This window comes from Bos mutus, chromosome 4 (genome assembly GCF_027580195.1).
Source record: "Bos mutus isolate GX-2022 chromosome 4, NWIPB_WYAK_1.1, whole genome shotgun sequence".
Lineage (NCBI taxonomy): Eukaryota > Metazoa > Chordata > Mammalia > Artiodactyla > Bovidae > Bos > Bos mutus.
Window position 1 is genome coordinate 69,789,006 of NC_091620.1, and position 26,975 is coordinate 69,815,980.

General features: G+C 38.9%; 1 protein-coding gene across 6 annotated transcripts in view; it reads left to right on the top strand.

Annotated features, from left to right (window-relative positions):
* Positions 1-26,975, top strand: part of NRCAM (neuronal cell adhesion molecule) — a 320,887-nt gene that overhangs the window by 263,914 nt on the left and 29,998 nt on the right. For 4 of the 6 annotated variants that reach the window (XM_070369605.1, XM_070369599.1, XM_070369602.1 and 1 more), the window contains 14 exons: positions 1,107-1,250; positions 2,353-2,464; positions 4,263-4,429; positions 4,857-5,004; positions 7,731-7,855; positions 9,853-9,954; positions 16,126-16,323; positions 16,421-16,491; positions 17,604-17,829; positions 18,209-18,324; positions 19,926-20,130; positions 23,352-23,474; positions 24,792-24,968; positions 25,948-25,983. In XM_070369605.1, coding sequence (XP_070225706.1) covers positions 1,107-1,250; positions 2,353-2,464; positions 4,263-4,429; positions 4,857-5,004; positions 7,731-7,855; positions 9,853-9,954; positions 16,126-16,323; positions 16,421-16,491; positions 17,604-17,829; positions 18,209-18,324; positions 19,926-20,130; positions 23,352-23,474; positions 24,792-24,968; positions 25,948-25,983 — 1,950 coding nt within the window. The remainder of the gene's footprint in view (positions 1-1,106; positions 1,251-2,352; positions 2,465-4,262; positions 4,430-4,856; positions 5,005-7,730; positions 7,856-9,852; positions 9,955-16,125; positions 16,324-16,420; positions 16,492-17,603; positions 17,830-18,208; positions 18,325-19,925; positions 20,131-23,351; positions 23,475-24,791; positions 24,969-25,947; positions 25,984-26,975) is intronic. The other 2 variants (XM_070369603.1, XM_070369604.1) reach the window with 1 other exon arrangement.

The window sequence follows — 26,975 nt, forward strand, 5'->3', positions numbered from 1 at the left end:
GTGATTCAGTTATACATAGATAGACTTTTTTTTCTTATTCCTTTCCATTATGGTTTATCTGGGATATTGCATATATGGGTGCTGTTATTGAGAGTTGTTTTTGATCAGCATGCTGAGACAGATACCTCATACCCCTTTTAGTGCACTTTTAAAGCCATGTAAGGTTACACCCTAAGATTTAGTGTTCACAAAAATAAATATATGTACAATAGCATGGCATTTCCAAATTGTTGGTCATGCATTGGACTGAATTCTCATATATTGCCAACTTGTTCCATTCCGCTTTAGATACAATCAACTGTGGTCTTAACATTTTTTTAGATACTTGAGAGATTTAGCTGAAACTTCTACCTTTAAGAGAAATTTCACACAGTTTATTTCTACTTTAGCTTCCCGAATTGCCAAAGCAGGAAAATACATATTTTCACATTTGATAATTAACCCTATACTTATTTACATATCTGTTTCAGTAAGAGGCTTTTAAAATATACAAGTTCATATGATGTAGAGGGTTTTATATTTTTGGACTACCTTTTTGCTATCTCCTCCTGGTGGCTCAGACAGTAAAGAATCTGCCTGCACTGCAAGAGACCCAAGTTTGATCCCTGGGTCGGGAAGATCCTCTGGAGGAAGAAATGGCAACCCACTCCAGTATTCTTGCCTGGAGAATTCCATGGACAGAAGACCTGGTGGGCTATAGTCCATGGGGTCATAAAGAGTTGAATATAACTAAGTGATTAACACTGGATAATTAACTTTCCTTCTCATAAATTACAGTAATTTTTTGTGAACAAGGTAATGTTTTCCTGAATTTGTATTGCAATTTACACCTAACTTGTGGTTTTTTTCTCCTACCTCTGTCAAAATAATATTGAAAAGAATCAATCCATTTAAAACTGAATGGATATCAAGTGGATACCCATGCTGATAAGTGATAACTAAATTCTGAGAAAGGAAATTGATGGTTGCTGCCTGGTTGTTGGTTTTCTTTCTTACTGCATATATACCTAGATCAGTCTTCTGCTTACTCTAAATTAGACCTCAAGTTGTACATCTTTTAAGTAAATAGGAATGAAAGTATACTTTTTGTTTTTATACCCAAACAGTTGCCCCTGATGACCCCAGCAGAAAAATAGATGGTGACACCATTATTTTTTCCAAAGTTCAAGAAAGATCAAGTGCAGTGTATCAGTGCAATGCCTCTAACGAATATGGATATTTACTGGCAAATGCATTTGTAAATGTGCTGGGTAAGCTCTCCCTTTATTAAAGACACGGCAAATTCAATTAATGACCATTGTTGTTTTTCATTCTTTCAGCAGAAATACATTATGCATCTGCTGTGCAGTGGCATAGAACTTGGAGCTGGAAGGGATATAGGAAGATAGATAAGATACAATCTGATGGTTACATTGTGTCAAACCTCTCAAAAGGAAAAGAGCATTGGTTTGCTCTTAATAACTGAATGTAACTATTGTACCATCCTTAGAAACTGACAAGTCAAATGAAAATTTCATGATTCTGATTTTTGAAAATCAGGCGTTAATCATAATGTTTAGCATTGATCTAAGTCACAGATGTACATTTATTTAGCAATTCATATTAATATGTTTAGAAAACTGTGACATAAATGTTCTGAAGTGGTTGGTTTTTGTGAACATTATATTTCCCTTATGAAACAAAAATGACTAAAATACCAGATTTGTTAGATGTAAAATTTACATGAGAATGGTTTTTATGATACCAAGGAATTATATTTCAACTCTTTAAGTGGAGTAGGCTCCCTTTCTAATAGAATTAAGATCAGGAAGCCAACCAATATATGGTATTTTTTCCTTCATGCTTGAAATAAAGGTCAGTAAAATCACGTGAAGAGCTGAGCCATCACGATGTTGATGGATGTACAGGAAGCAGTTCAGATTCTGGTTGTGTTTTGGGTCATTCAGCATTCTGCTTTTTTCTGCCAACTTGTGTGTTCTGATGGGCCATTCAACAAAAATGTATTTAGTCATTATTTTGTGCCAGATACTGTGCTGATTTATGGAAAGAAGACAGTAAAAAGTTCCATTCCTTGCCTATAAGGAACTCACAGTATAGTAGGAGATATAAAGAAATCAGTTATCACAAACTATGCCTGAGTAAGATGCAAACGTGAGACAGAGGGAGAAAACTTGTGTTTTTCCACCTTGAGTGACCAGCAGGGTCATACCTGCCTGAGAACGTAAGGGGAGAGATACATTGGCTGTGCCTTACTATGAACTCTAATGACCTTAAAAAGATGCAGAAATGCACAGTGGGCCTAAATGTTTATTTTATCTTAATATTTACTTTACCTTTTCACGACATTTTTAGCTGAGCCACCACGAATCCTTACATCTGCAAACACACTCTATCAGGTCATCGCAAACAGACCTGCCTTACTGGACTGTGCCTTCTTTGGGTCTCCTCTGCCTACCATCGAGTGGTAAGTAGTGGTCCTGTCTGTTTGTCATATTTACATTTGCTAGAGCTTTCAAATTTCTCAGTATGTAGGGTTTTAGTCAGAGCACAGATAGGAGAAAAAGCAGGGAAGAATCCATCATCTTATTAATTATTAAATGTATCCACAAATATTTATTAATGACTTGCTCTGTGCTAAATACTGTCACATGGATAATCTTCTTGTCAGTGTGCTTTGTCCACCCTAGAGGGATATATAAATGTTTTTGAAAAAAAAATTAAAATTACAGTACCACGATGTCACCTGGGATGTCATGAATGATGGCTGGAGAGATAGGTTGAGGGACATTCCTTGATCATAAAAGTATCATCTGAGGTGAGAGCAGGGTCCGTAAGCTTAAAAACAGAATTTGCTATTAGCAGTGTTCCCCTCCCACTGAGCATGCTGGCTTGCGTCCAGCCAAGCTCCCCCCGTGTCTTTCACTCCCTCTTTAGACCATTCCATTTCACGTATCCCTCTTGGTACTAGTCCTGTTCATCCTCCCAGCTTGCTTTAGCCTGAGCTGAAAGAGACAAGGCCAAGAGAGGCAACCGGTCAGAAAGAATGAGTGAAAGAAAATTGGAACATTCATTTAAGGATCCTCTGTCAGCTGGCAGACACTGTGGGGCTCTACTTCTTACTGTGAGATTAAAGCCAGGTATTGGATTAAAACACAAACATGGATGCTTATGCAGAAAATTTCCTAGCAAAGGAGAAGAGTTAATGCTTAGTCTTACACTTCTTTTCATCCATCCTCACTTCTTCTTCTGAACTTTTTATTTTGTGCAGGGGGTATGGTCAATTAACAATGTTGTGATAGTTTCCGGTGGACAGCAAAGGGACTCAGCCATACATATACATGTATCCATTCTCCCCCAGACCCCTCTCCCATCCAGGCTGCCATATAACATTGAGCAGAGTTCCATGTGCTATACAGTAGGTTCTTGTTGGTTATCCATTTTAAATATAGCAGTGTGTACGTGTCCATCCCAAGTCTTGTTCGACTCTTTGCAACCCCTGGACCTGTCAGGCTCCTCTGTTCATGAGATTCTCCAGGCAAATATCCTGGAGTGGGTAGCCGTTCCCTCCTCCAGGGGATCTTCCAAATCTAGGGATTAAACCCAGGTCTCCCACATTGCAGGCAGATCCTTCACGGTCTGAGCCCCTAGGGAAGCCCATCCCAAGCTCCCTAACTATCCCTTCCGCCTGCAACCATAAGTTCATTCTCTAAGTCTGTGAGTCCATCTTCACTTCTCTTGATGCTAGCCCAGAAGCTGAATGTAGATGTACTTTACATGTATGCTTGTTTCTTTTTCCTCTCTGAATATTTTTCTATTTATACTCTCAAAAGTACAACCCTTGTAACCTTGATGTTGAAATCTCTGCAGATGGAGTTACAGACACATCACTGTAGGAGGAAAAGGTCAAAGGAGCAGTCTTCATTTTGTCTGTTTTTTCATTTATTAGAGATAAAATAATAATGTGATTATTAAATTATGAATCTCTCATAATGAAAATTATCACTTAAGTATTTAGTATTATCACCCTCATTCTTTAAGCACCATTTATCACTGAGTTCTCCAGTTTGACATCCTCTCTTTGCATTGACCCCCTCACCCCAACCCCCCTGACTGACACGCATGCAGTATGCTTACACAGATTTGAAGTCTGTGAGCATCATCTGGTAATGCAGATCATGATGTGTTGACCTTGAACAGGGCATTTTATGTCTGACTTCAAACTATGATGTGTTTTTCTCATTATGACGGTTTTCATAATGAAGGTTTAAGGGCGCTAAAGGGAGTGCTCTTCGTGAAGATATTTATGTTTTACATGAAAATGGAACTTTGGAAATTCCTGTGGCCCAGAAGGACAGTACAGGAACTTATACATGTGTCGCACGGAATAAGTTAGGAATGGCAAAGAATGATGTTCACCTGGAAATCAAAGGTGAGGCAAGGTGGCAAATATTTTTTATGTATTATGTGTCTTTGAGCAAATTCTCCAGGTTTTTAAAAAAAATTATTTTATTGATGTATAGTTGATTTATAATGTTGTGCTAATTTCTGCTGTACAGCAAAGTGATTCAGTTATATATATATATATATGTACATATGTGTATATATACATACTTTTTTTCATATTCTTTTCCATTGTGGTTTACCACAACATATTGGATATAATTCCTTGTGCTACACAGTAGAACCTTGTTGTTTATCCATCCTATATGTAATATTTTGCATCTGCTAATCCCGAACTTCCAATCTATCCCTCCCCCACCCTCCTCTGCCTTGGCAACCACAAGTCTGTTCTCTGTATTTTGATTTTGTTAAGTTCTCCAGCTTTGGCAATGGATAACAGTAACTTTCCATTTCAGATCCAACAAGGATCATTAAACAGCCTGAATATGCAGTTGTGCAAAGAGGGAGCACTGTGTCCTTTGAATGCAAAGTGAAACACGATCACACCTTAATCCCCACTGTCATGTGGCTCAAAGACCACGGGGAGCTGCCCAATGATGGAAGGTATTTGAAGACAATGCCTTTCCTTTCTCATCCTTCTCTCTTTAAGCTACTCTTGAACTAGAAGTTTACTGTATAGTGACTTTTTGGAAGATTTGTTGACATGGACCATTTTTAAAGCCTTTATTGAATTTGTTACAATATCATTTCTATTCCATGTTTTTTGCTTGAGGCATGTGGGATCTTAGCTCCACGAGCAGGGATTGAACCCTCACCCCCCGGCCATGAAAGGCAAAGTCTTAACCAGTGGACTGCCAGGGAAGTCCCTGTATAGTGACTTAATGATTACGCTTTTAAACTTTCTGCTCTCTCTTCAAAGTAGATATACATTTTCCTTTCCTTGCTGTATATTGTTCAGACCTAGAAAGGTATCAAGTTATGGAAATAAGACCCTGAGAATGTTGTCTATTTTTGTATGTTGGTGTACTATGTAATTCAGGATGCAAAAATTCCTTTCAGATCTTGGACAATGTCCATTGTTTTCTGCCATGTACAGTGCAGTCTCAACAGATGTTTTCATTCCCTTTTACAAATAAGCAGAAATGTGATCTCTTTAATCATCAGAGTGTGCCTGAATCCTCATCAGTATTTTACAGGACTCTAGTTTTTATTTGGAAGGGGAGTTTTCTTTTCATTTTACCTAAAGCCAATAGAAGGAGGAGGAGAAAAATAAAACAAGTAAAGAATTTGAAAGAGCCTGAGCATGCTGCATTCCTCTAGCTTGGAATGGAGGAAAGGTCATGCCCATTTTCAGGTGGGTTTGATGGGGTACACAGTTGAACGGGAGAATTTGAGCAGATACAGGGGGGCTACAGTCACCCCAGTGGGAAGGAATGCTATCTGCTGGTAGAAATGGTTTCTGTGGCTTTTTTTCAACTGTGCCTTAATGGTGCCCTCTTGCCTGTAAATGTTCCTTAGAAGAACTATGTGGCCTTTTCTGTGCCCAGGGTTTCCATCTAGTTCTGTGCTTCAACTGGTCAGTTTTATCTCTGGGATCTGAATTGATAAAGATGAGAAGGAAGTATGAAGAAATGACCATTGGACTAAGTTAGCTAAAGGTTTAGCTTGGAAATCCCCTGTGAATACAGTTAATGATTTATGTGGCTTCATTAAAACCATGCATGAATCCTATTTGCATAGATTTTTGACCTACTGGGTAAACTGTCATGCTTACAAGAAACTTACAAGAAACTTCTAGAAAGCTCTTCTTAGTGACTGGTGATCTAAATCTTCCTGTTTCTAGTGATAAACCTGATTGGTATTGTTTGCATTTATTTTCTTCTATTGCAAATCATTTCTCCTATTGTAAATTATGCATATAGAAAAACGATACAAAGTTTCTGCAGTAAATGATGAATTCTTTAGCCATAAAAAAGAATGAAATAATGCCATTTGCAGCAACATGGATGGATCTAGACATTATCATACTAAGTGAAGTAAGTCAAAGAAAAATACCATATGATATCACATATATGGAATCTAGAAAAATGATACAAATGAACTTATTTATAAAACAGAAATAGAATCACAGACTTTTAGAAAACAAACTTACAGTTACCAAAGGTGAAAGGGATGGGAGTGGAGTAAATTGGGAATTTGAGATTAACAGATGCACACTACTGTATGTAAAATAGATGAACAGCAAGAACCTACTGTGTAGTACAGGGAATTATATTCAGCATCTTAGAATAACCTATAACAGAAAAGAATCTGAAAAAGAGAATATGTATATGTATATATGTATATGGATGTACATGTATACTCTGATTATTTACATTCTTATTCATTTATATATATATGAGTGAGTGAATGAAGTCGCTCAGTCATGTCCAACTCTTTGCGACCCCATGGACTGTAGCCTACAAGGCTCCTCTGTCCATGGAATTTTCCAGGAAAGAGTACTGGAGTGGGTTGCCATTTCCTTCTCCAGGGGATCTTCCTGACCCAGGGATTGAACCCAGGTCTCCCGCATTGCAGGTAGATGCTTTACCGTCTGAGCCACCAGGGAAGTCCCAAAAATATTTCTTTGAGCTCCTTTTTTTTGAGGGGAGGGCAAGAATACTGAAGTGGGTTGCCATTCCCTTCTCCAGGAGATCTTCCCAAACTAGGGATTGAAGCCGGGTCTCCCACATTGTAGGCAGACACTTTCCCGTCTGAGCTACCAGAGAAGACTATATATATTTAAGTAAATATATTTAGTAAGACTAAATATATTTAAGACTATATATATATTTTAAATATATATATTTAAAAAATAAAACTGAATCACTTTGCTGTATACATGAAACATCAAGTATATATATACTCAATGAAAAATAAACAACAATAATTATAACTTTTTAAAAAATATACACTTTGTTAAAAACTGAGCTGGATGAGTGGTAGTCGCAGAAGCCATAGGAAAGCCCTTTAGTCAGGATAACTGGAACTGCCCCCACCTCAGCCCCTGGTCTTGAGGAAGTGCCTAAAACTCCAGAGGTATGGTTAAAACCCACTGGACCAGAGGACTTGTCATCATTTCAAAACAAGCTTCTCATTCATTCAAAATATTTTCCAACTATAATCATTATCAAAGTGACATGTATTGTACAGGATTTTCGCTCTGGTGTGCTGCTAGTCTTTATCGTCTTTCCCTTCTATCAAATTCACTGTTGTTTTCGTGCCAGTAAAATGGTTATGGGGTGTGGCTGGGTGTCCATTTCAGCCGCTCTGAACGTGTGATATTGCAGGTTCACCGTTGACAAGGACCATTTGGTGGTCGCTGATGTCAACGATGATGATGGTGGGACCTACACATGTGTGGCCAACACAACTCTGGACAACGTTTCGGCCAGCGCTGTGCTTAGCGTTGTCGGTAAGAACTAAAACACGTATAGCACAACTGGCTGCCCTGTTTTAGGATTGAAAGGAAAAATTGTCAATTGTAACTATTTTCTTGTTACAGTTTTACCGTTTTATAGGTGAGTGAAATACCCAGATCTTTTTTGAAAGAGTCCTTTGAGGAAATAATTCCAGCATAAATATACCCTGTAGCAGCACTGGAATTAAAATGGTGGTTATGCATATTAGTGATATTTTTATAAGATAGAGCAGTTAATCTACTTTTATTTAAAACTGAAGAGGTTTTACCCCCAAATTGTTCCTGTATGTTTATCAATGCCATGCCTTGCAGCTAAACATAAGGCTCAGTTTTATAATCTTAATCATGTTCAGTCTCTGTCTTTTTGTGCTATCGTATATCTTTCCATTACTAATTTTGATTAAAATCGTTTATATTACTGTCCTTTCTAGCTCCTACTCCAACTCCAGCTCCCATTTACGGTAAACTAATATGAGTCCTTTTTCTCTGTTTTCTTTTGAACAATTTCACACATGCAGAAAAATTTCTTTACTTTCTTATCTCCATCACGTCCTTGTGTTTCTTTAAGGAAAGGGGCTCTGTCAGATGTTCAGCTGTGTTGTCCATTTACTGCTGTGAATCATTTTTCCATTGTAACCCTGGAACTTCTCACTGCATATATTGCCACTCAATTTCAAGTATTTCATGTGTTATTACAAAGTCGTTGAATTTAATGAAAGTCCCTCTTTGATATTATTTCTTTGTAAAGTAGCATAGTGCTTTTCAAAAGCTATTGTCCACCTTTTACAGACAGGAAAAGCAATTTCATATATCATTCCAAAAATTAGATTTTCAATCTATTAAAAGTTGTTTTGGAAAGCTAAATGTTGTTTGGGGGTTCCCTTTTCAAGAAATTTACATAGGAAAACAATAGATGTCTAGAACAACATTTGACCTTTGTGTCGGAGAAAACCACCAATTCACTGTGTTCACAGGAGATAAATCACTAAAGATAGACAAAAAAGAGGACACTTCCATATCATGTTGATTTTTCTGAGTTGGAAAAATAAATCAGAATTTTTTTCCAGAAATCTTTTTGACTGAAGAACCCTCATCTTTTTTCAGTGTTAAATACAAAAATTAATTTTGTGGCAAAAACTCAGCTGGATTTTACAGATACCATGGATTATACTATAGAATAGCTGTCCTTTATAGACATTTACTGCTTCTTTACTAGTATCAAAGAGGTGCTTACATTTTTACATGGCTTCTGGTTTGTCCAAGAGCCAGAGGTACTGCCAAGAGCAAGGTCAGGAAAAGACCCAAGGGGAACATTAACTCTCTGGATTTCAAGTGCACCATTAGAAGAGGCAGACATGCTTCTGGGACACCTTCATCCCAACAGGTGTCTATACCCCGGTGTCCTCTGAGAATAAACACACCTCCCCATATGCCTGACGAGTACTGAGCATCCACATAAAGTATGCATGCTGAGGGCTAGCTGCATAGCATCAATTTTATAATTCCCTTAAAAATATGAATATTCTTCAAGTGCCCCCAAATCTGTAGTTTAGCATGTTTCAGAAAGAATATTTGCAGCTTCTTTTAACAGTACATGCATTTACCTGTATTTTGTTTTTCAGCGTTTGCCATTCTCTGTTTCCCATTTGTTAGAAATTCAGCTTCCATATTACTGTTTCTGTTTGTGCTCGTCTATGTTTATGAAAAGACACACTGAGAGTGCTGGAGAACCATACTTGTCCATTCCACTGGCTTTGGTGACAAGGGACTTGTTTCATTTGAAAAAGATACAAGCAGAGCTCAACGAGGGGTTCTCCTGGATGGTGTGTGCGTTCCCAGCAGCCTCAGCTGTTTTCATTTCCTTTCGGTTGCATGCTCATTGGCCATTACGTGCTCTGTGTCTTTAAGAGTTCACTCTGTGAATAGTAGCACAAGTAACGGAGACCCTCAAGGTCGGATGGTTAACTATGATGTATGTGTTTGATCTACAGATGTCCCAAATCCTCCCTTTGATTTAGAATTGACAGATCAACTGGACAGGAGTGTTCAGCTGTCATGGACCCCAGGCGATGACAACAATAGTCCTATTACAAGTATGTGATGTCATTTGCTTTTTCACTGGTCAACTTTATGATTATTTTCAAAGCATTCTGTCACATGCAATTGAAATTTCCCACAGGGATATTTCCTGGCATCCTCTGCTTCATTTCTCACAGAACCAAAACATTTATTTATGGCTCACCTCTCCTCAGAGCTGGAGTCATTCTTGGTTACAGTTTCTGGTTTGGGACACTGATGGATTAAGATGGTAATTAAGTGAATAGACTGTGCTTTTGTGTTAAAGATCCATAAGAATCACCCTCAGTTTCTACCAAAGTAGGAAGATATATTGCAAGATATTTTGCCCATTAATATGGGAGAAAATAACAGAAAGACCAGTCTAAATCTTAGAATATTGAGGTAAGTAAAGTGGCTTTTCAAACCCTCAACTGGTAACAGAACTCAGTGTAGACATCTGAGATGTCTTTCTTTCCATTAAAGTGAAGTCGCTCAGTCGTGTCCGACTCCTAGCGACCCCATGGACTGCAGCCCACCAGGCCCCTCCGTCCATGGGATTTTCCAGGCAAGAGTACTGGAGTGGGGTGCCATTGCCTTCTCTGGGTATTAGTATTAGGAGACAGGAATTTTGGGGAGGTGATTAGGCTTGGGTGTGTGCATGCTCAGTCATGTCAGACTCTTTGCAACCCCATGGACTGTAACCCAACAGGCTCCTCTGTTCATGGGATTTTCCAGGCAAGAATTCTGGAGTGGGTTGCCATTTCCTTCTTTCCATTAGCCCTTGCTATAAAGTGACACATTCACCAGTGTTAACTCCTCAAACTCCTCACTTTGATGACATCAGCCTAAAGAGATTATTTGGGAAAGAGCCCATGGAAGATAAAAGGGAGAGAAAGCAGCAGTAGGCAGGAAAGATCTTCAGATTGTAATACAGGTCTGATGTCTGTGAAAGGAGAGAGGAAGGAGGGGTGTTTGGGAGAACTCTCAGACTCCAGTACAGATCATCTCAGCCAGGTCAGCAAGGACCCCAGGGGGAAGTTCTGCAGAGGGTGGGGCTGAGTCTAGGGCCCTCGCTGTGCTCAGTCACTGGACGAGCTCAGGTGGAGAGTGGCCTCACGGGAACACCACAGCTGATCCTTGGGAAAGGGGCAGCAGATAGAGCCTGCTGTTGACATTCCTGGTAGTGGGTTCTCTCTCAAAAAGAGATCTGAGTAGTGCGTGTATATGTATGTGTACATATGCATGTGTACATATATGCACATATATACATATATATATATGCCTAGACACTGTACACAGTAATACAGTAATATTTTTTTTTATCTTATTTGTGTCCTTAACTAAAATATACACTCCATATGGGCAGAGATTTTTGACTAACTTGTTTCAGAAGAATGCCTGATATATAATAGGTACTTAATAGATATTTGTTGAATAAATGAATGAAGAGTAGAAATGCCTTGAAATCTGATGGGGTCATTTTAACCTGGGTAAAAAAAAGTCTCTAAGCATCCACACCAGCTAAGTCTGGTTAATATACTGGATGAACAGGAAGACTTGGCATGAATGAAATGAATGTTCTGATCAAGGACTGAAAATCCATTGAGAAAGGAACATCACTAAAGAACAGAAGATAGAGGAGAGGTTTTTGCTTAATTTAATTGGAACTATTCTGCTTTACAGCAGGTATAATAAATCAACATGCACATCGTTTCAGAATTATCTTAGTCACTGTAAAGCAATTTAGTCTTCATGCAGCATAAACATATTACAGACTTGTGTCTACTCTCTTAAGTATCTGTTTGATTTTAAAACTTCTAAGCTTATCCATAGTCTAATTTTACTAAGCTCTTCCAGTATCCTTATGGCATGGTCCCTCACCTGATTTTATTCTCTAGGCTGATGTCATCAGGGTGAGGAGTTAACACTGGTGAATGTGTCACTTTATAGCAAGGGCTAATGGAAAGAAAGACCCCTCAGATGTCTGCACTGAGCTCTGTTACCAGTTGCGGGTTTGAAAAGTCACTTTACTTACCTCACCCTAACCCCAACACTAACCCTAACCCTCTATATACATGTAAAAATTGACACTGTACACATTTAGTTCTGTCTCTGCATCTGCTTTCTAGAGGAGTCAAATATAAGCATATATACACACACGGCTGTGTGTGTGTGTGTCCATGTTTAGGCCACACAAAGAACAAAGCAGGAGAAGGAGATTAAAGAATACAGGGGTAAGGGATATAATTACAAACAAGGTTGTTAGGAAAAGCTACATTAATAAGGTAGCATTTCTCTGGAAAATAGTATGGAGTTTCCTTAAAAAAAAAACTGAAAATAGAGTTACCATGTGATCCAGCAATCCCATCCCTGTGCACATATCCAGAAAAGATGAAAGCCCTAATTCAAAAAGACACATGTACCCCAGTATTCATTGCAGCATTGTTTACAATCATCTGCCAAGACATAGAAGTAACTTAAGTGTCCATCAACACGTGAATGAGTGAAGAAAATGGACTACTACTCAGCCATCAAAAATGAAGTAATGCCATTTGCAGCAACATGGATGGGCCTAGAAATTATCATACTGAGTGAAGTAAGACAGAGAAGACAAATCTTACATGATATCACTTATGTATGGTTCTAAAAAATGGTGCAAATGAACATACCTACAAAACAGAAGCAGACTCATAGACATAGAAAACAAATGTATGGTTAGCAAAGGGAAAGGCAGAAGGAATAAATTAGGAATTTTGGATTAACAGATTTACACTACTATATATGAAATAGATAAACAAGGATTTACTGTTTAGCGCAGGGAACTGTATTCAATATATTGTAATAAACTGTAATGGGAAATGATTATAGTTAGATTCTTCTATATATGTATTACCAAATCACTTTGCTACATACCTGAAACTAGCACAATATTGTAAATCAACTATGCTTCAATTACAAAATAATCAATTTAAAAAAAAAGAAGGTAATGTTTGTGTATGTCAATTAAGACCTGAAGAAGGAGGTACTCAACACGCCATGTAGTTACCTGGAGAAAGAATTTCCCAAGGAGAGCAAGAGAAAGAGCAAAGACCCTGAGATAGGAGCGTGTCTGCTCAGAAGCCACTGTAGCTGGAGTGAAATGAACAAGAGGAAGTGAAGTAGGAGAAAAGGTCAAAGAGGCAGAGAGTTGGTGGGGGAGTGGGATATGCATGTGTAGGACCCTGCATTCCATTGTACAGTTTGGGAAGGAATTGGAGGGACTTAAATAGAGGAATGGATCACGCTAGGATTCCCCAGTGGCTCAGCAGCAAAGAATCCCCTGCAATGCAGGAGAAACAGGATCAAGCCCTAGGTGGGGAAGGTCCCCTGGAGAAGGAAATGGCAATCCACTCCAGTGTTCTTGCTTGGGAAATCCCATGGACAGAGGAGCCTGGCAGGCTGCAGACCATGGGGTTGCAAAAGAGTCAGACATGACTTTGTGACTAAACAACAGTGGATCGCACTGGCTATTCTACTGAAAATAGTCTATAGAGAAACAAGAGGGTAGCAGGGTGGCGAGACCAGGCAGGACCGTGGTTCTCAAATCATGCATTGAAATACCATGCAGAACCTCAGCAAACTCACAGGCGTGCCTCCAGATGTTAAGTTTGTGATTTTTAAATTTTGGTTTTTTTTTAAATACAGTGACATCTGTCAGACACCCCATGAAATGCTAGCTGGAGGTAGTTCACAGCTTCAGTATTAATAGTGCTATGTCACATTGTGACAATGTCATATCTCTGCAAAGCCTTCGCTGTGATAAAAAAGCAAATACTGTGTGAAAATCAGTGTGAAACAGGAAAGGAGGAAGGTGGTATCTAATTTGTTGACAAGGTTAGAGAAGTTATGTGGTTTCCTGTTCATTTTAAGTTAAGACATAAACACTTATTAGTTTATATGGACCTAACTCCTTACTACTTGGAAATGTTAGGTATTTCTTTTGACCTAACGGAGCCATGAAAAAAAGTACTGGAACATAAGCCTACTATGACTGAGAAGTTTGGGAACTTGTGAGTTAGGAGGTTATGCAGTAATTCACACAAGAAATCTTCATGTCTTATATTAGCTCATGGGGATGGAGAAGCTGAGAAATGGTAAGCTGAAATTTTGCATATATTTAAAAAACACAGCTAACAGAACTGTTGAGCATTTGAGAGAAAGAGAGGAATCAAAAAGGACTTCAAGATTCTGGCCTGAGTTGTCACTACTAGTTGGGCTGAAGATTGGGATCAGTCTTGGTCACATCCAATTTGAGATGCCATACTCAACAAACAAGTGGAATTCTTGAGTAGGTGATTAAGTATCCAAGACTGCAGTTCAGGGAAGAGATAGGGGCTAAAGATATAAATGTGAAGGTCATCAGTTTAAGCTGGAGATCACTAGCAAGTTAACGCAGATTAGAAGAACTCTAAGTGATGAGCTTAGCGCATCACTAAGTGATGTGCAGTGCAACACATATTTCTAGTTCATTTTTGTATCTATAATTTGTGTCATGGTACATGGCAAGTAGTAGATAATTAATATCTAAATAACCTTTTTTCCATTTATTTTTTAATTGAAGTATACTTGATTCGCAATATTGTTAGTTTCACGTGTACAGCAGAATGATTCACTTATACCTATTTTTTCACATTCTAGGTTATTACAAAATATTGAGTATAGTTTCCTGTGCTGTACCATATGTCTTTGTAGGTTATCTCTTTTATACAGAGTACTGTGTTTATGTCAGTCCCAAACTCCTCGTTTATCCCTCCCCCTACATTTCCCCTTTGATAACCATAAGTTTGTTTTCTATGTCTATGGGTCTATTTCTGCTTTGTATATAAGTTCATTTGCATCATTTTCTTTTGAATTAAACATATAAGCAATATTGTATGATATTTGTCTTTCTCTGCCTGGGTTATTTCACTTAATATCGTAATGTCTAGATCCACCCATGTTGCCACATGTGGCATTACGTCATTCTTTTTATGGCTGATTAATATTCCATTGTATTTATATGCTGTATCTTCTTTATGCATTCATCTGTCAATGGACATCTAGACTGCTTCTATATTTTGGCTATTGTAAATAGTACTGCATTGAACTATTGTAAATAGTCCTGCATTGTGGCGCATTCATCTTTTCAAATAAATACCTGTTTTTACAAGGATAAAATACACATACCTCAAAATTTTAATAGAGACAAGAGAGAAGGTATCCATTAAAAAGTAAGTCTTCCTCCCACCCCTGATTCTCAGTTCCTGCAGTGACACCAGTATTGCAGTTTGTGTCCTCTGAGAAGTAACACATGTACATTCAAGCACATGTGTATGTGTGTATGTCATAGTAAATCTTTTTACGTTTACACAGCTGTAGTATCCAGCACACACTGGATCATGTTCTGAACCCTTCTTGGTGTCACTTAACAATATATTTTAGAAATCATTCTGTTTCAGTACATGTGGCGCAGCCCTATTCATTTTTTACAGCTGCAGAATATTCCATTGTGGGGATGCATCATAATTTATTTAATCAGTGTTCTACTGATGAACATTTAGTTTGTTTGCAATTAGGTTGTTTCACTTGCAAACAATGCTGCCATGTGGATTCCTTTTCATGTATTTTTGAACATATGCATAAGCACATTTATTCAAAATAAATTGCTGGAAGCACAGTTTCTCAATCAAAGGGAATCTGAGTTAAATATTGTTAGATCTTCTAAATTGTGCTCCATTGAAGTTGTACCAATTCATGCTTCCTGCAAAGTATAAGAACGCTCATTTCCCTATGTCCAAGTCCACAAAGTATGTTAAATGCTTGATTGTTGCCAGTCTATGTAGTGGGAAATGGTATCTTCTTGTATTTAATTTAACTTCTCCTGTTGTGGAAAACAAAAATCAGTCATGTTTTCATTGTTTAAACTTTCCTAGAAATATGTGGGTCACTTCTAAATAATTTTAACTCAACAAGCTAAAGAAAGAATACCAAACATTATTGGATCTGCTTGAGTGTTGAGGACAATAATAGGACTCTGAAGTCAAAATATCCCAATGATTTTTTCTTGAAAGTAAGATAACTCATGTTTGGCTGCTCTTGTTAGATTATCTGGTTCATTATCCTAGTAACCTACCATTGGGTGAATGAGTTCATGTCTTGGGTTTGTTGCATGTATGTGGTATGGCCAGAATTCATCATTGAGTATGAAGATGCAATGCATGAGCCAGGGCTGTGGCACCACCAAACTGAAGTTCCTGGAACGCAGACCACAGCCCAGCTGAAGCTGTCGCCCTATGTCAACTATTCCTTCCGAGTGATGGCGGAAAACAACCTGGGGAGGAGTCTGCCCAGCGAGGCATCTGAGCAGTATTTGACTAAAGCTGCAGGTAAAGCAGGACCTCTGTGATATGAAATAAAATAGAAAAGTTTTCCACTGTTTGCAAAAGATCAAAGCTTACAAGTGTATGGCTGCTTGACTTCTAGAACCTGATAAAAATCCCACAGCTGTGGAAGGGCTGGGATCAGAGCCAGATAATTTGGTGATTACATGGAAGGTGAGCTATGTCTGAAATCTTCAATTTTCCTTGGTATATTTACAGTGGAAAGAAAAGTCGTTTTTTAATTTTTTTTAATTGGAGGAAAATTTCTTTACAATATTGTGTTGGTTTCTGTCATATAACAACTCGAATCAGCCATATTAACACATATATCCCCTGCCTCATGATCCTCCTTCCCCTCCCCTATCCCAGAAAGTTGTTTTTAAATAATATCCATATTAAAAATCCTGTTTCATCCTTTTGGGGGACTCTTTATTTATTTATAGTGTAGTAGTTAAAAGCTTGATCCTTGGAGCCAGAATGAATGGATGCAAATCCCAGCTTTGCCACTTACTAACTGTGTAACACTTAACATCTCCATCATGTATCTGTGTGATGGGAATAGCAATGAACCCACCTCATAAGATTAAAGGAGTTAATGCATAGCAAGCACGTAGGACGGTGCCTAACACATATACATGCTCAATAAATGCTGACTCGAATTATCATCATCATAAAGAACCATCTAGAAGACACGTACCAGTAGTCAACTTCTACTATTTTCTTTTTGGCCTGTGTGTATTTTCTGGACTTGAAAAATTAATATATATTTACTTGTGGTTTTTTAAAACTTACTTTAGATAGACCCATACAGGGCCATACTTAGATGCTTACACCTTTGTGTATATTTATATACATGCATGGAGAAACAAGACAGAATATGCCAGTATCATTTTTTTTTAATAAAGAAGTAGTTGACAAGTTTCAGTCTCCAAGTAAAATAGAGACTGATGCACTGTCACACAAGCAGAAATACATAAAGGAAATTATGTAACTGAAAAGTTTTATGTCACCCACCCATAACTGTGAAGCCAGAATTTGAAAGGCTTGGGTGGTTTTTACTACTTCAAGATAGAAATTAACTACCTTTGAAGTGTTGATCCCAAACAAGCTATGAATCTCATCACATGTGAAAAAAAGACAGAAAGTTTCCTGGAGAAAACTGTTCATAGCTTATATTTTACTGTCTCAGTGCTCACTGTCCTTAAGTCTGGGAATCAAACTTGCCATTCCAGTATGAGATGGTGCAATCTGTTTTATAAGCTCTGATTATCTGGCTTTTCTTGTAGCCCTTGAATGGTTTTGAATCTAATGGGCCAGGCCTTCAGTACAAAGTTAGCTGGCGCCAGAAGGATGGCGATGATGAATGGACGTCTGTGGTTGTGGCAAATGTATCCAAATACATTGTCTCGGGCACCCCAACCTTTGTTCCATACCTGATCAAAGTTCAGGCCCTGAACGATGCAGGGTTTGCCCCAGAGCCAGCTGCAGTCATGGGACATTCTGGAGAAGACCGTAAGTGTCTGATGCTATTTTGTGTATATTGTCCCCCAGCAAACAGATTACTAAGGTGCAAGTCAAGGCCATGCCCAGAGGTACTTAGATTGGGAAGGAGAGAGGCAGCAGTTATTTTGCTCAACATTTCTGCATTTAAACAGCCTGCTTATGTAGAAAATCGGTTCAGAATGTTAAAAGTTATTACTGTTTAAAAAGATGTGTTATTATCACAAAGTCAAATGAACAGATACCAAAAATGAAAAATTACTCTCCTCCTTGATAATTCATAGAATAGGGTTGGGGCATGTGTCAAGTCAAAATTATGAGACAGTGACATTTTTGCATGAAATTCAAAATGACATTGATACTTCTTACCCCCCTTTCTCATCTTCCCCAGTCCCAATGGTGGCTCCAGGGAATGTGCGTGTCAACGTGGTAAACAGCACCTTAGCTGAGGTGCACTGGGACCCTGTACCTCTGAAAAGTATCCGAGGACACCTGCAGGGCTATCGGGCAAGTGAAAGACACTTTTCTTGTTCTTTTCTTAGAACCTGCCCATCTAAGTGAAAGGCATGCCAGATTCACTTTTCTTGGCTGGAGGAAGCCTTGAGAGTTCATCTGGCAAGCCACCTCTGCAGCATCCCAGCTAGAGTCAGATCAAAATCTCACTGTTCACAAAGTGAGAGAAAAGTACTTTCTCCACTTATCCCACATGTAATCTAACAGTCTGCCAACTCAACAGTTAACGAATGCATTAAATGGGAAAAACTATTGTTCAGAAAGCTACAGTGTAATGAAATGCACCTAGCTTTAAAGCAATAGTGACATGTGTCGAACAAACAAAATTATCCTGAGAACAATGTAGACTTTTGTTGTTAATAATTTAGATTGTAGAATGGCACCCCACTCCAGTACTCTTGCCTGGAAGATCCCATGGACGGAGGACCCTGGTAGGCTGCAGTCCATGGGGTTGCTAAGAGTCGGATACAACTGAGCGTCTTCACTTTCACTTTTCACTTTCCTGCATTGGAGAAGGAAATGGCAACCCACTCCAGTGTTCTTGCCTGGAGAATCCCAGGGACGGGGGAGCCTGGTGGGCTGCCGTCTATGGGGTCGCACAGAGTCGGACACGACTGAAGTGACTAAGCAGCAGCAAGATCATGTAGTCCCAACTAGGTCATTCTTATAAACATCAATTTTCTTTGTTCTAGGGAAGGGTAGAAAGATGGATTCATATTTTTGATTGACAGATGGTCAAAGAACTTTCCTAGCGACCAAGAAGTCACTGCTTTGATTTGTTAAACCCTGACATCTAGAGGCCAGTTTTTGCACTGCATCATGTTCAATTTGGCCAGATTCTGTAGATACATTGATTTCTTTTGAAAGTGCTTTTAAACTCCTAAGAGAATTTAAGAGGACTTAATAAATAGCAATTCTGCATTTTTATCCAAAGTTAATCGATACTTTATCTCTTCAAAATCTGTTTCTGCAATTTAATGCCAAAAAATAAGTGCTTTTAATTAAGCAATGCAGTTTGGTTTAGTGAGAAAGCCCTAGACTTTGTAGAGGGTCTTCTTGCCTCTTGATAGCCCAGGGGCTCATCTGTACTATAGGAATAGTCATAATAAAAGTTGTGACACCTTTTCTGTGGGTTTAGGATTAAACTAAATGATATATTGTACTTGAAGTTGTATTAAGTCTGGAAAAGTTTGTAAATATTGGACAGTAATCTTTAATTTTTTTCACGGGGTTGTAAGAGTCAGACACAACTTAGCAACTAAACAACAACAATGATTTTTACTTTTAGACTATTTTATGTAAGTAAAGGACACTTAAATCCTTCTCTATGGGTCTCATGCTGTTTCATTTCTTTAGTTTCACTTAGACTCCTCTAACAAAATAGTAGAGTCCAGCTTCATCAAATATTCTTAATTTCTCTCACTACCTGTGGGGTCCTACTCGATTGCCTCCAAATCAATATCTGTCCATTGTTCCTCTAGTCTAAAATTTACCCAGGGAACTTTCTGGGGGAAAACACAAAGCTTTAATTTTGTGATCATGAAGATTCCGTTGATTCCCTTGTCCATCCCTGACTTTTCTTCTTGCTGTTTCAGATTTACTACTGGAAGGCGCAGAGTTCATTGACAAGAAACAGACGCCATATTGAAAAGAAGATCCTTACTTTCCAGGGCAGCAAGACTCACGGCATGTTGCCTGGGCTGGAGCCCTTTAGCCACTACACACTGAATGTCCGTGTGGTCAATGGGAAAGGGGAGGGCCCAGCCAGCCCTGACAAGGTCTTCAATACTCCGGAAGGAGGTAGGGTGGATGTATTTCTGAGCTCCTAGGAGAATGTGGCACATCTCAACAGGCTTTGGATAACAGAAGGGCCCCAAAGTAAGGTATATTCTGGAAGCCAAATGTGATTTGTCCCATAGATGAACACAGCACACACAGAGCTGGCAAAGTGTCAGCTCATCTATGGCCTGAGGCTGTGGATAAGGCTTCACAGGCTTCCCCAAAACCACCTTTCTCTCAACATTTTTCTCCACACTTAGTCATACTGCCAAAAATCTTTCTCTGTCTTAGCATAGTACCCTGCAAGTCCATCCATGTTGCTGCAAATGGCAAAATTCCATTCTTTTTATGGCTGACTAGTATTCCATTGTATATATGTACCACAGCTTCTTTATCCACTTATCCATTGATGGACACTTACGCAAGGTTCTACAAGGCATTGTAATGAGATGGGAGTTGGGACACTCAGGTGAGTCTGAGAGGCTGCTGGGCAGCTGCCAACACCATGAGCCCTACAACCAGAAGTCAGGACAGGGTTTGTCTGTAAACTCCTTTTATCCATGTCTGGGTATATGTTTGAAAAAAAAAATACTAATTAAAAAGATACATGCACCCCAATATTCACAGCAGCATTATTTACAATTGCTAACATATGGAAGTATCTCATTACAGTGAGATGTACAATGCTCCCATCTTATTACAATGCCTTGTAGAGCCTTGCTAATTTGATGCTGACCTGGATCATTAACTTTCTGACCTAAAGCAAGTTATGTAACTTCTTTAAACCTCAATTACCTTAGCCAAAAAGCATGAGAACAAAAGGTGATTGCCTGAGAAAAACATCTAGAAAGGAAAGAATCCTCTAGGTTGTAGTTTACTTTTTTCTCAGCGTAGCTTCAGAGTTCATGCTAACACAGCACGTGGGATCTTAATTCCCCGAGCAGAGGTGAAGCTGTGCTCCCTGCATTGGAAGCATGGAGTCTTAACCACTGGACCACCAAGGAAGTCCCCGAAGGTTGGAGGTCTTGACAGAACATGTTGGAAAGAAGTCTCTCCAAGCGCAGGCCATGGCAGCGGGGGCAGGGAGTGGGGGGGTTGCGGAGAACCAAACACACTGATGCAGGAGTTGGGGCTGGAGGAGTCTGGGCACAGTCACCTGGGAGCCTGGTGAAGTATAGTTGCAATACAAATATTATGTAAGTTATAGGTATACAGCTAGTTGTAAAATATTGGCCGTATTCCCCATGTTGTAAGTATACTCCTGAAGCCTGTTTTTATACCTAATAATTTATACCTCTTACTCCCCTACCTCTGGATTCCTCCTCCCCCTGCCACTCCAAACTGATAACCACTAGTCCGCTCTGTATATATGTGAGTCTGCTTCTTTTTTATTAAATTCACTAGTTTGCTGTATTTTTTAGATTCCACATATAAGTGGTATCATATAGTATCTGTCTTTCTCTGTCTCACTTACTTCGTTTAGCATAATACCCTCCAAGTTCCTCCATGTTGCTGCAAATGGCATTATTTCATTCTTTTTATAGCTGAGTAGTATTCCCTTGTATATATGGACCATGTCTTCTTTATCCGTTTATCTGTTGATGGACACTTAGGTTGCTTCCATATCTTAGCAATTGTAAATAATGCTGCTGTGAACATTGGGGTGCATGTATCTTTTTTAATTAGTATTTTTTTTTCAAGCATATACCTAGACACGGATAAAAGCAGTCTATAGACAAACCCTGTCCTGACTTCTGGTTGAAGGGCTCATGGTGTTGGCAGCTGCCCAGCAGCCTCTGAACGTCACTTGTGTCCTAACTCCCATCTCATTACAATGCCTGGTCCTCAACCTCATTGCTCCTTGGAGGTCAGGACTTCTTACACTAGAGGCTTTCACTGGTGAGACCTTACACAGGTTCTTTAGATAGCTCAGGGGCTGGTGCCATAGAAAAGAGGGCCAGGAAATTGAAGGACAGACAAAAGAGGAAGTAGTATGTCCAAGACACAAAGGTAGGAAGCAGCATGGCTCCTTCAGAGAACCGTAAGTTAGGCCGCCAAGAATGGTGAGAAAAGAGAGGAAGGTCAGTTTGGGAGAACCAGTATGATGGCTGATCTGGTCATAATCCATAAATGCTATGGATATTAACCCTCAAACCAGGAGCTCTTAACCTGGAACTGTAGTCTCTTAAGAGGTTGATGGATGGGTTTAAGGAGCTCCATGAACCCCCTAGTGTTATATACAAGGGATATGTGTTTTTCAGGGGAGAGTTTATGGGTGTCAGATTCTCAAAGGGGTGATGTGAGGAAACCTGGAATTATATGCCAGGACTCTGCTAGGCTCAGTCAAAGGCCAGTGAGGGCCTGAAGGGGATAGCAGCTGAGAGGCGAGGAGGGAAGGGATATAGTTGAGGTTACCACGGTGGATGTTGCAGAATTTCATGTTCCTGAGATGGTAAAAATGAGGCAGAGGGAGAAATTCCAGTTGACTACCTGGTTTCTGGCTGTAATGACAGGAGGGTCTAGGGAGCGTGCTAGGTTGGGTAGAGAAGCTAACGATCATGAGGAGGACTGCCATCATCCCTCATCCTCAGGAGAAAGGGGATAAAAGAAGACCAGGCATGTTTCCTCTGGTAATCTGCCAGCCTCTGCCACAGAGATCCTGACTCCCTGCAGGCCTTCCCCAGAGCCAGGGGTTTGCCAGCAACCAGGCTGTTGTCCATCACCATAAGATGCTGGACATCTGTCAGCTCTTGGGATAAGAGCCCCTCTGCACCTGGACAGGCTGGCTCAGGCCCAGAGCCTAGCACACAGCGTGTTCTGACTGTTTGCAGACTCCTGGTTTGTTGGGGAAAACAGTCCTTCATGGCCCAGAATGTAACTGCTTCTACTTGCAGGTCTGGTTATATTACTAGTTCTGCTCAGTTACTAGTTTGCTTTTATTAAGACCCCATTCAAGAAACAAACAAGTACTGTCTCTTTAAAAGAACAACAACAATATTAGTTTGAACGTTAGTTTGGGTCCGTATCAAGGCAAAGTCCTTATGTATTTGGAGAGAATGGTTTTAATGACTTTAGATGGAAATGGTGAGGCAGAACAGGTTTCTATTAACATATTTTCAGCTGAATTATGAATAAGAGTTATAAAAATTTTGATGTGTGGTATAGATCTGATGAAATATGTCACTTCAATGCAATTTGAAACATTCAAAAACCTTTGTGTTGACTATACTTCTCATTTAAAGTCCCCAGCGCTCCGTCCTCTTTGAAGATTGTTAATCCAACGCTAGATTCTCTCACTTTGGAATGGGAGCCACCAAGCCACCCAAATGGCATTTTGACAGAGTATACCTTAAAATATCAGCCAAGTAAGTTATGGGGAGAAAGAAATTTGGGAATATGGCTTAAGAAGGAAAAGATCTTAACAGTTATCTTAAAATACAAACGAGTTGTTTCCTTACAGCTGTAGAATATATATATATATATGTATATACATATATATATACACTTTCAACTGTTATTCTAGAAGGAACTTCAAATCATACTTTTTAAATAAAAATGACATATATGCTTTTGAATATAAATGATGTGTAGAATAATACAAACCTTGAGCATGGGGTTTAGGTGGGTACTATCGTTACATATGTGGGCATTATGTAGAACCAGAAAATGGGAAGAAAAGGGGTACATTTGGCACAAAGCCCCTGAAGACAAGTTTAGGGGTTATTTAAGAACACATGACTCCATCTGCAAAAACAGAGATAAGAAATGCTATTGAGATTCAGCTATAAAATTCTCCCATCTTAGAAGCCAATGGAGACTTTATTTCCCCTTGTTGCACCATGTTATAGAAATTTTTTAAATGGTTAATCCCATAGTTTATTTTTTATATTTAAAAGACTTGCAAAAGCAAAATTAAATACCTGTCTATGTATGTACATATATACTTATATAGATGTATTTGTATTATAATCACAGGGTAAATCTTGAGATCATTCTCTTTTTGTAATCTTTATTGGAGTATGTTGATTTACGGTGTTGTGTTAATTTCAGGTTTACAGCTAAGAATGATTCAGTTATATATATATATTCACATATATATACACACACATATCCACTCATTTTTTAGATTCTTTTCCCACATAGGCCAGTATAAGGATATTGAGAAGAGTTCCCTGTGCTATACAGTAGGTCTTTATTAGTTATCTATTTTATATATAGTAGTTTGTGTATGTCAATCCCAATCTCCCATTTATAGGACTAGGTAAGGTTATCAATTATGTTGGACAAAGAGTGAGTAAGGTTACACAAATCAGTGTAATCTGGGTTTAACATTTTGGGTTGATGCATTTATTTATGATAGTGTTCCTACAGCAGTGAATGGGGAATGACTTGGTTTTTTTAATGGGGGAAACATTGGTTTCCAACATTATGTAAGTTTCATGTGTGCAGTACTGTTTTGATTTCTGTATACACTGCAGCTTCTGTATATACTCTTCCGTATGCACCACTGGAAGTTCAGCTTCTGTCCGTCACCACACAGTTGACTCTTTTACCCATTTCCCCTTCTCCTGACACGCCTTCCCTTCTGGTAACCATTGCTTTGTTCTCTGTCAGTGTGTTTGTTTTTGTTTGGTTTGTTCATTTACTTTATTACTTTATTTTGTTTATGTTCTTGTTGACAGTTAATAGCACACATGAATTAGGCCCTCTGGTAGATCTGAAAATTCCTGCCAACAAGACCCGCTGGATTTTAAAAAATTTAAATTTCAGCACTCGGTATAAGTTTTATTTCTATGCGCAAACAGCAGCAGGATCAGGAATTCAAATAACAGAAGAAGCAATAACAACTGTGGATGAAGGTAAGCTGGGTATGTATAAAATCCATGTAATTAGAAGTATCATGAGACAGAAATCATGTTTTTTCTTTCCTTCTTACCGTGGAAGTATCCATGCTACCCAACTAATACAAACGTGTATCAGTAACTTCTCTTTCTGAAATATATATAAAAAATGATTTAATTCATACTGAAATAATGATTTGCTGTTTGTTTTTTAAGTCCCTTTTAAACGTGTATTAAAATATTAAGGTGAGAGTAGGAAATTACAACATTTTGCCACACTTGAATTCACAGTTCAAGACAATGTGTTTTTCCAGTCTACAACTTTGCATATAGATATACACACACACATATACGTACATATATGTGTCACACACATTCGTGCACACACAGACATGCAGACCTATACACAAATAAATACACGTGATTCTGGTGGTGGTCTAGATTCATCAGAAAAAATTTGCTAGTCTACATACTGATTTAGATTTTCTGGCAAGGAAATCAAAACAGTTATTAAATAATACATTTACTTTTATGTTTGAGCATGGGACTTCATAGTTTGCTATGCCATCTGGTACAGAGAAAGCATTAAAGTATTTAGGAAAGGAAGGAACTCTTCCTTTCATACTTTTAAAAATGATTTTGAAAAACTTTAGATTCAGTGAAAATGATTAAAAAAAAAAGTAAAAGATTTTGCATGCCTCTAAATTATAGAACTGCTTAAGGGTTATTTATTTGATTATCTTCCATAGCATTAGAAATTGAAATTTGGTTTGAAATCTCCTAAGCATCTTACATAATAGGCAAGCATGAATAATGCACTTTGAGTAATGTGGGGATTTGATTCCTGGTAAGTTTGGGAACACCAGCCTACCTTGCGGTGGTACACTGATATGATACACTCCATTCTTCTTGCATGCTTTAGCATTTTAAGAAGTGTTTTATGTAGCTTTACATGCTAACTATATAGTGTCCTGTTTCTGTTTCCCTTCATGGAAAGCTGGTATTCTCCCACCTGATGTAGGTGCAGGCAAAGGTAAAATAATTCATCTGCATGACTTTCTACATGTGTGAAATTTGCCATGTTAACCATGGGGAAGTGCAGCATGGGTTCAAAGTGAAAATAAAATAAGCTCTGAAACACCAACAGAAAGATAATATCCTGCAAGATCTTGACTTTAAAATTCATGTCTAGCCTTTTTTTACAAAGAGAAAGCCGCACATTGAATTCACCTTTTCTCAAGACTTATCCCAGGTCCAAATCCTATTCTTGGCTTTTAATGCTAAGGATTGTGGCTGGATCAGACATGACCCAAACTGTGACTTTGTCACAGCCCCTCATGATGACCATGCTGTCTATGAAGGGCTCAGAAATACTAGCCCTGTGATGAAAACAGCCAGTAAGAAATCAGATCAACTGAGCTTCCCGTTCTAATCCGATTTAGCTGTCCTCCTAAACTCAGTGTACACGTTGCTGGCATCACACTGCACTGTCCACTTGGAATTTTGACTTCGCTGTACACTCCAACTGGCCCAGGACTGAAAGTCTCCCCAGCGGGGTCCCCTCGGAGCAAGGTTAGGCAGCCCACATGCTCTACTCAGCTGTGTTATTCCATTTCTGTCTTCACCGAACTACACCAAGTCTGTCTTCTCTGGGGAAGCACCAGCAGTCACAGGGAATTACTTTTGTTCTCCTTAATTGCTCACAGATCTCTGTGTGAGGAAGATTGTTTGGGAGAATGATGCTTGAATGAGCTGTAGTTATTTCTTCCACCCAGAGATTCCCTCAGTCTTTGACTCTTGGCAGATCCGTCAGCTTTTTAGCGAGCGGTAGAGACCTCCCTGCCTCACTGGGCACTGTACCCATAGAGAACACCCCTGGCCAGGGATGTTCTTGAACTTCGACAGACCAAATAAGTACAAATGGGAATGAAGAACAAGTCAACCAAAATAAATAAGCACTTTGCCCTAAATTGTTCAAATATTAGGAGCTTAGACCTAATCTTATCTTCTCTTTTCTTACACATC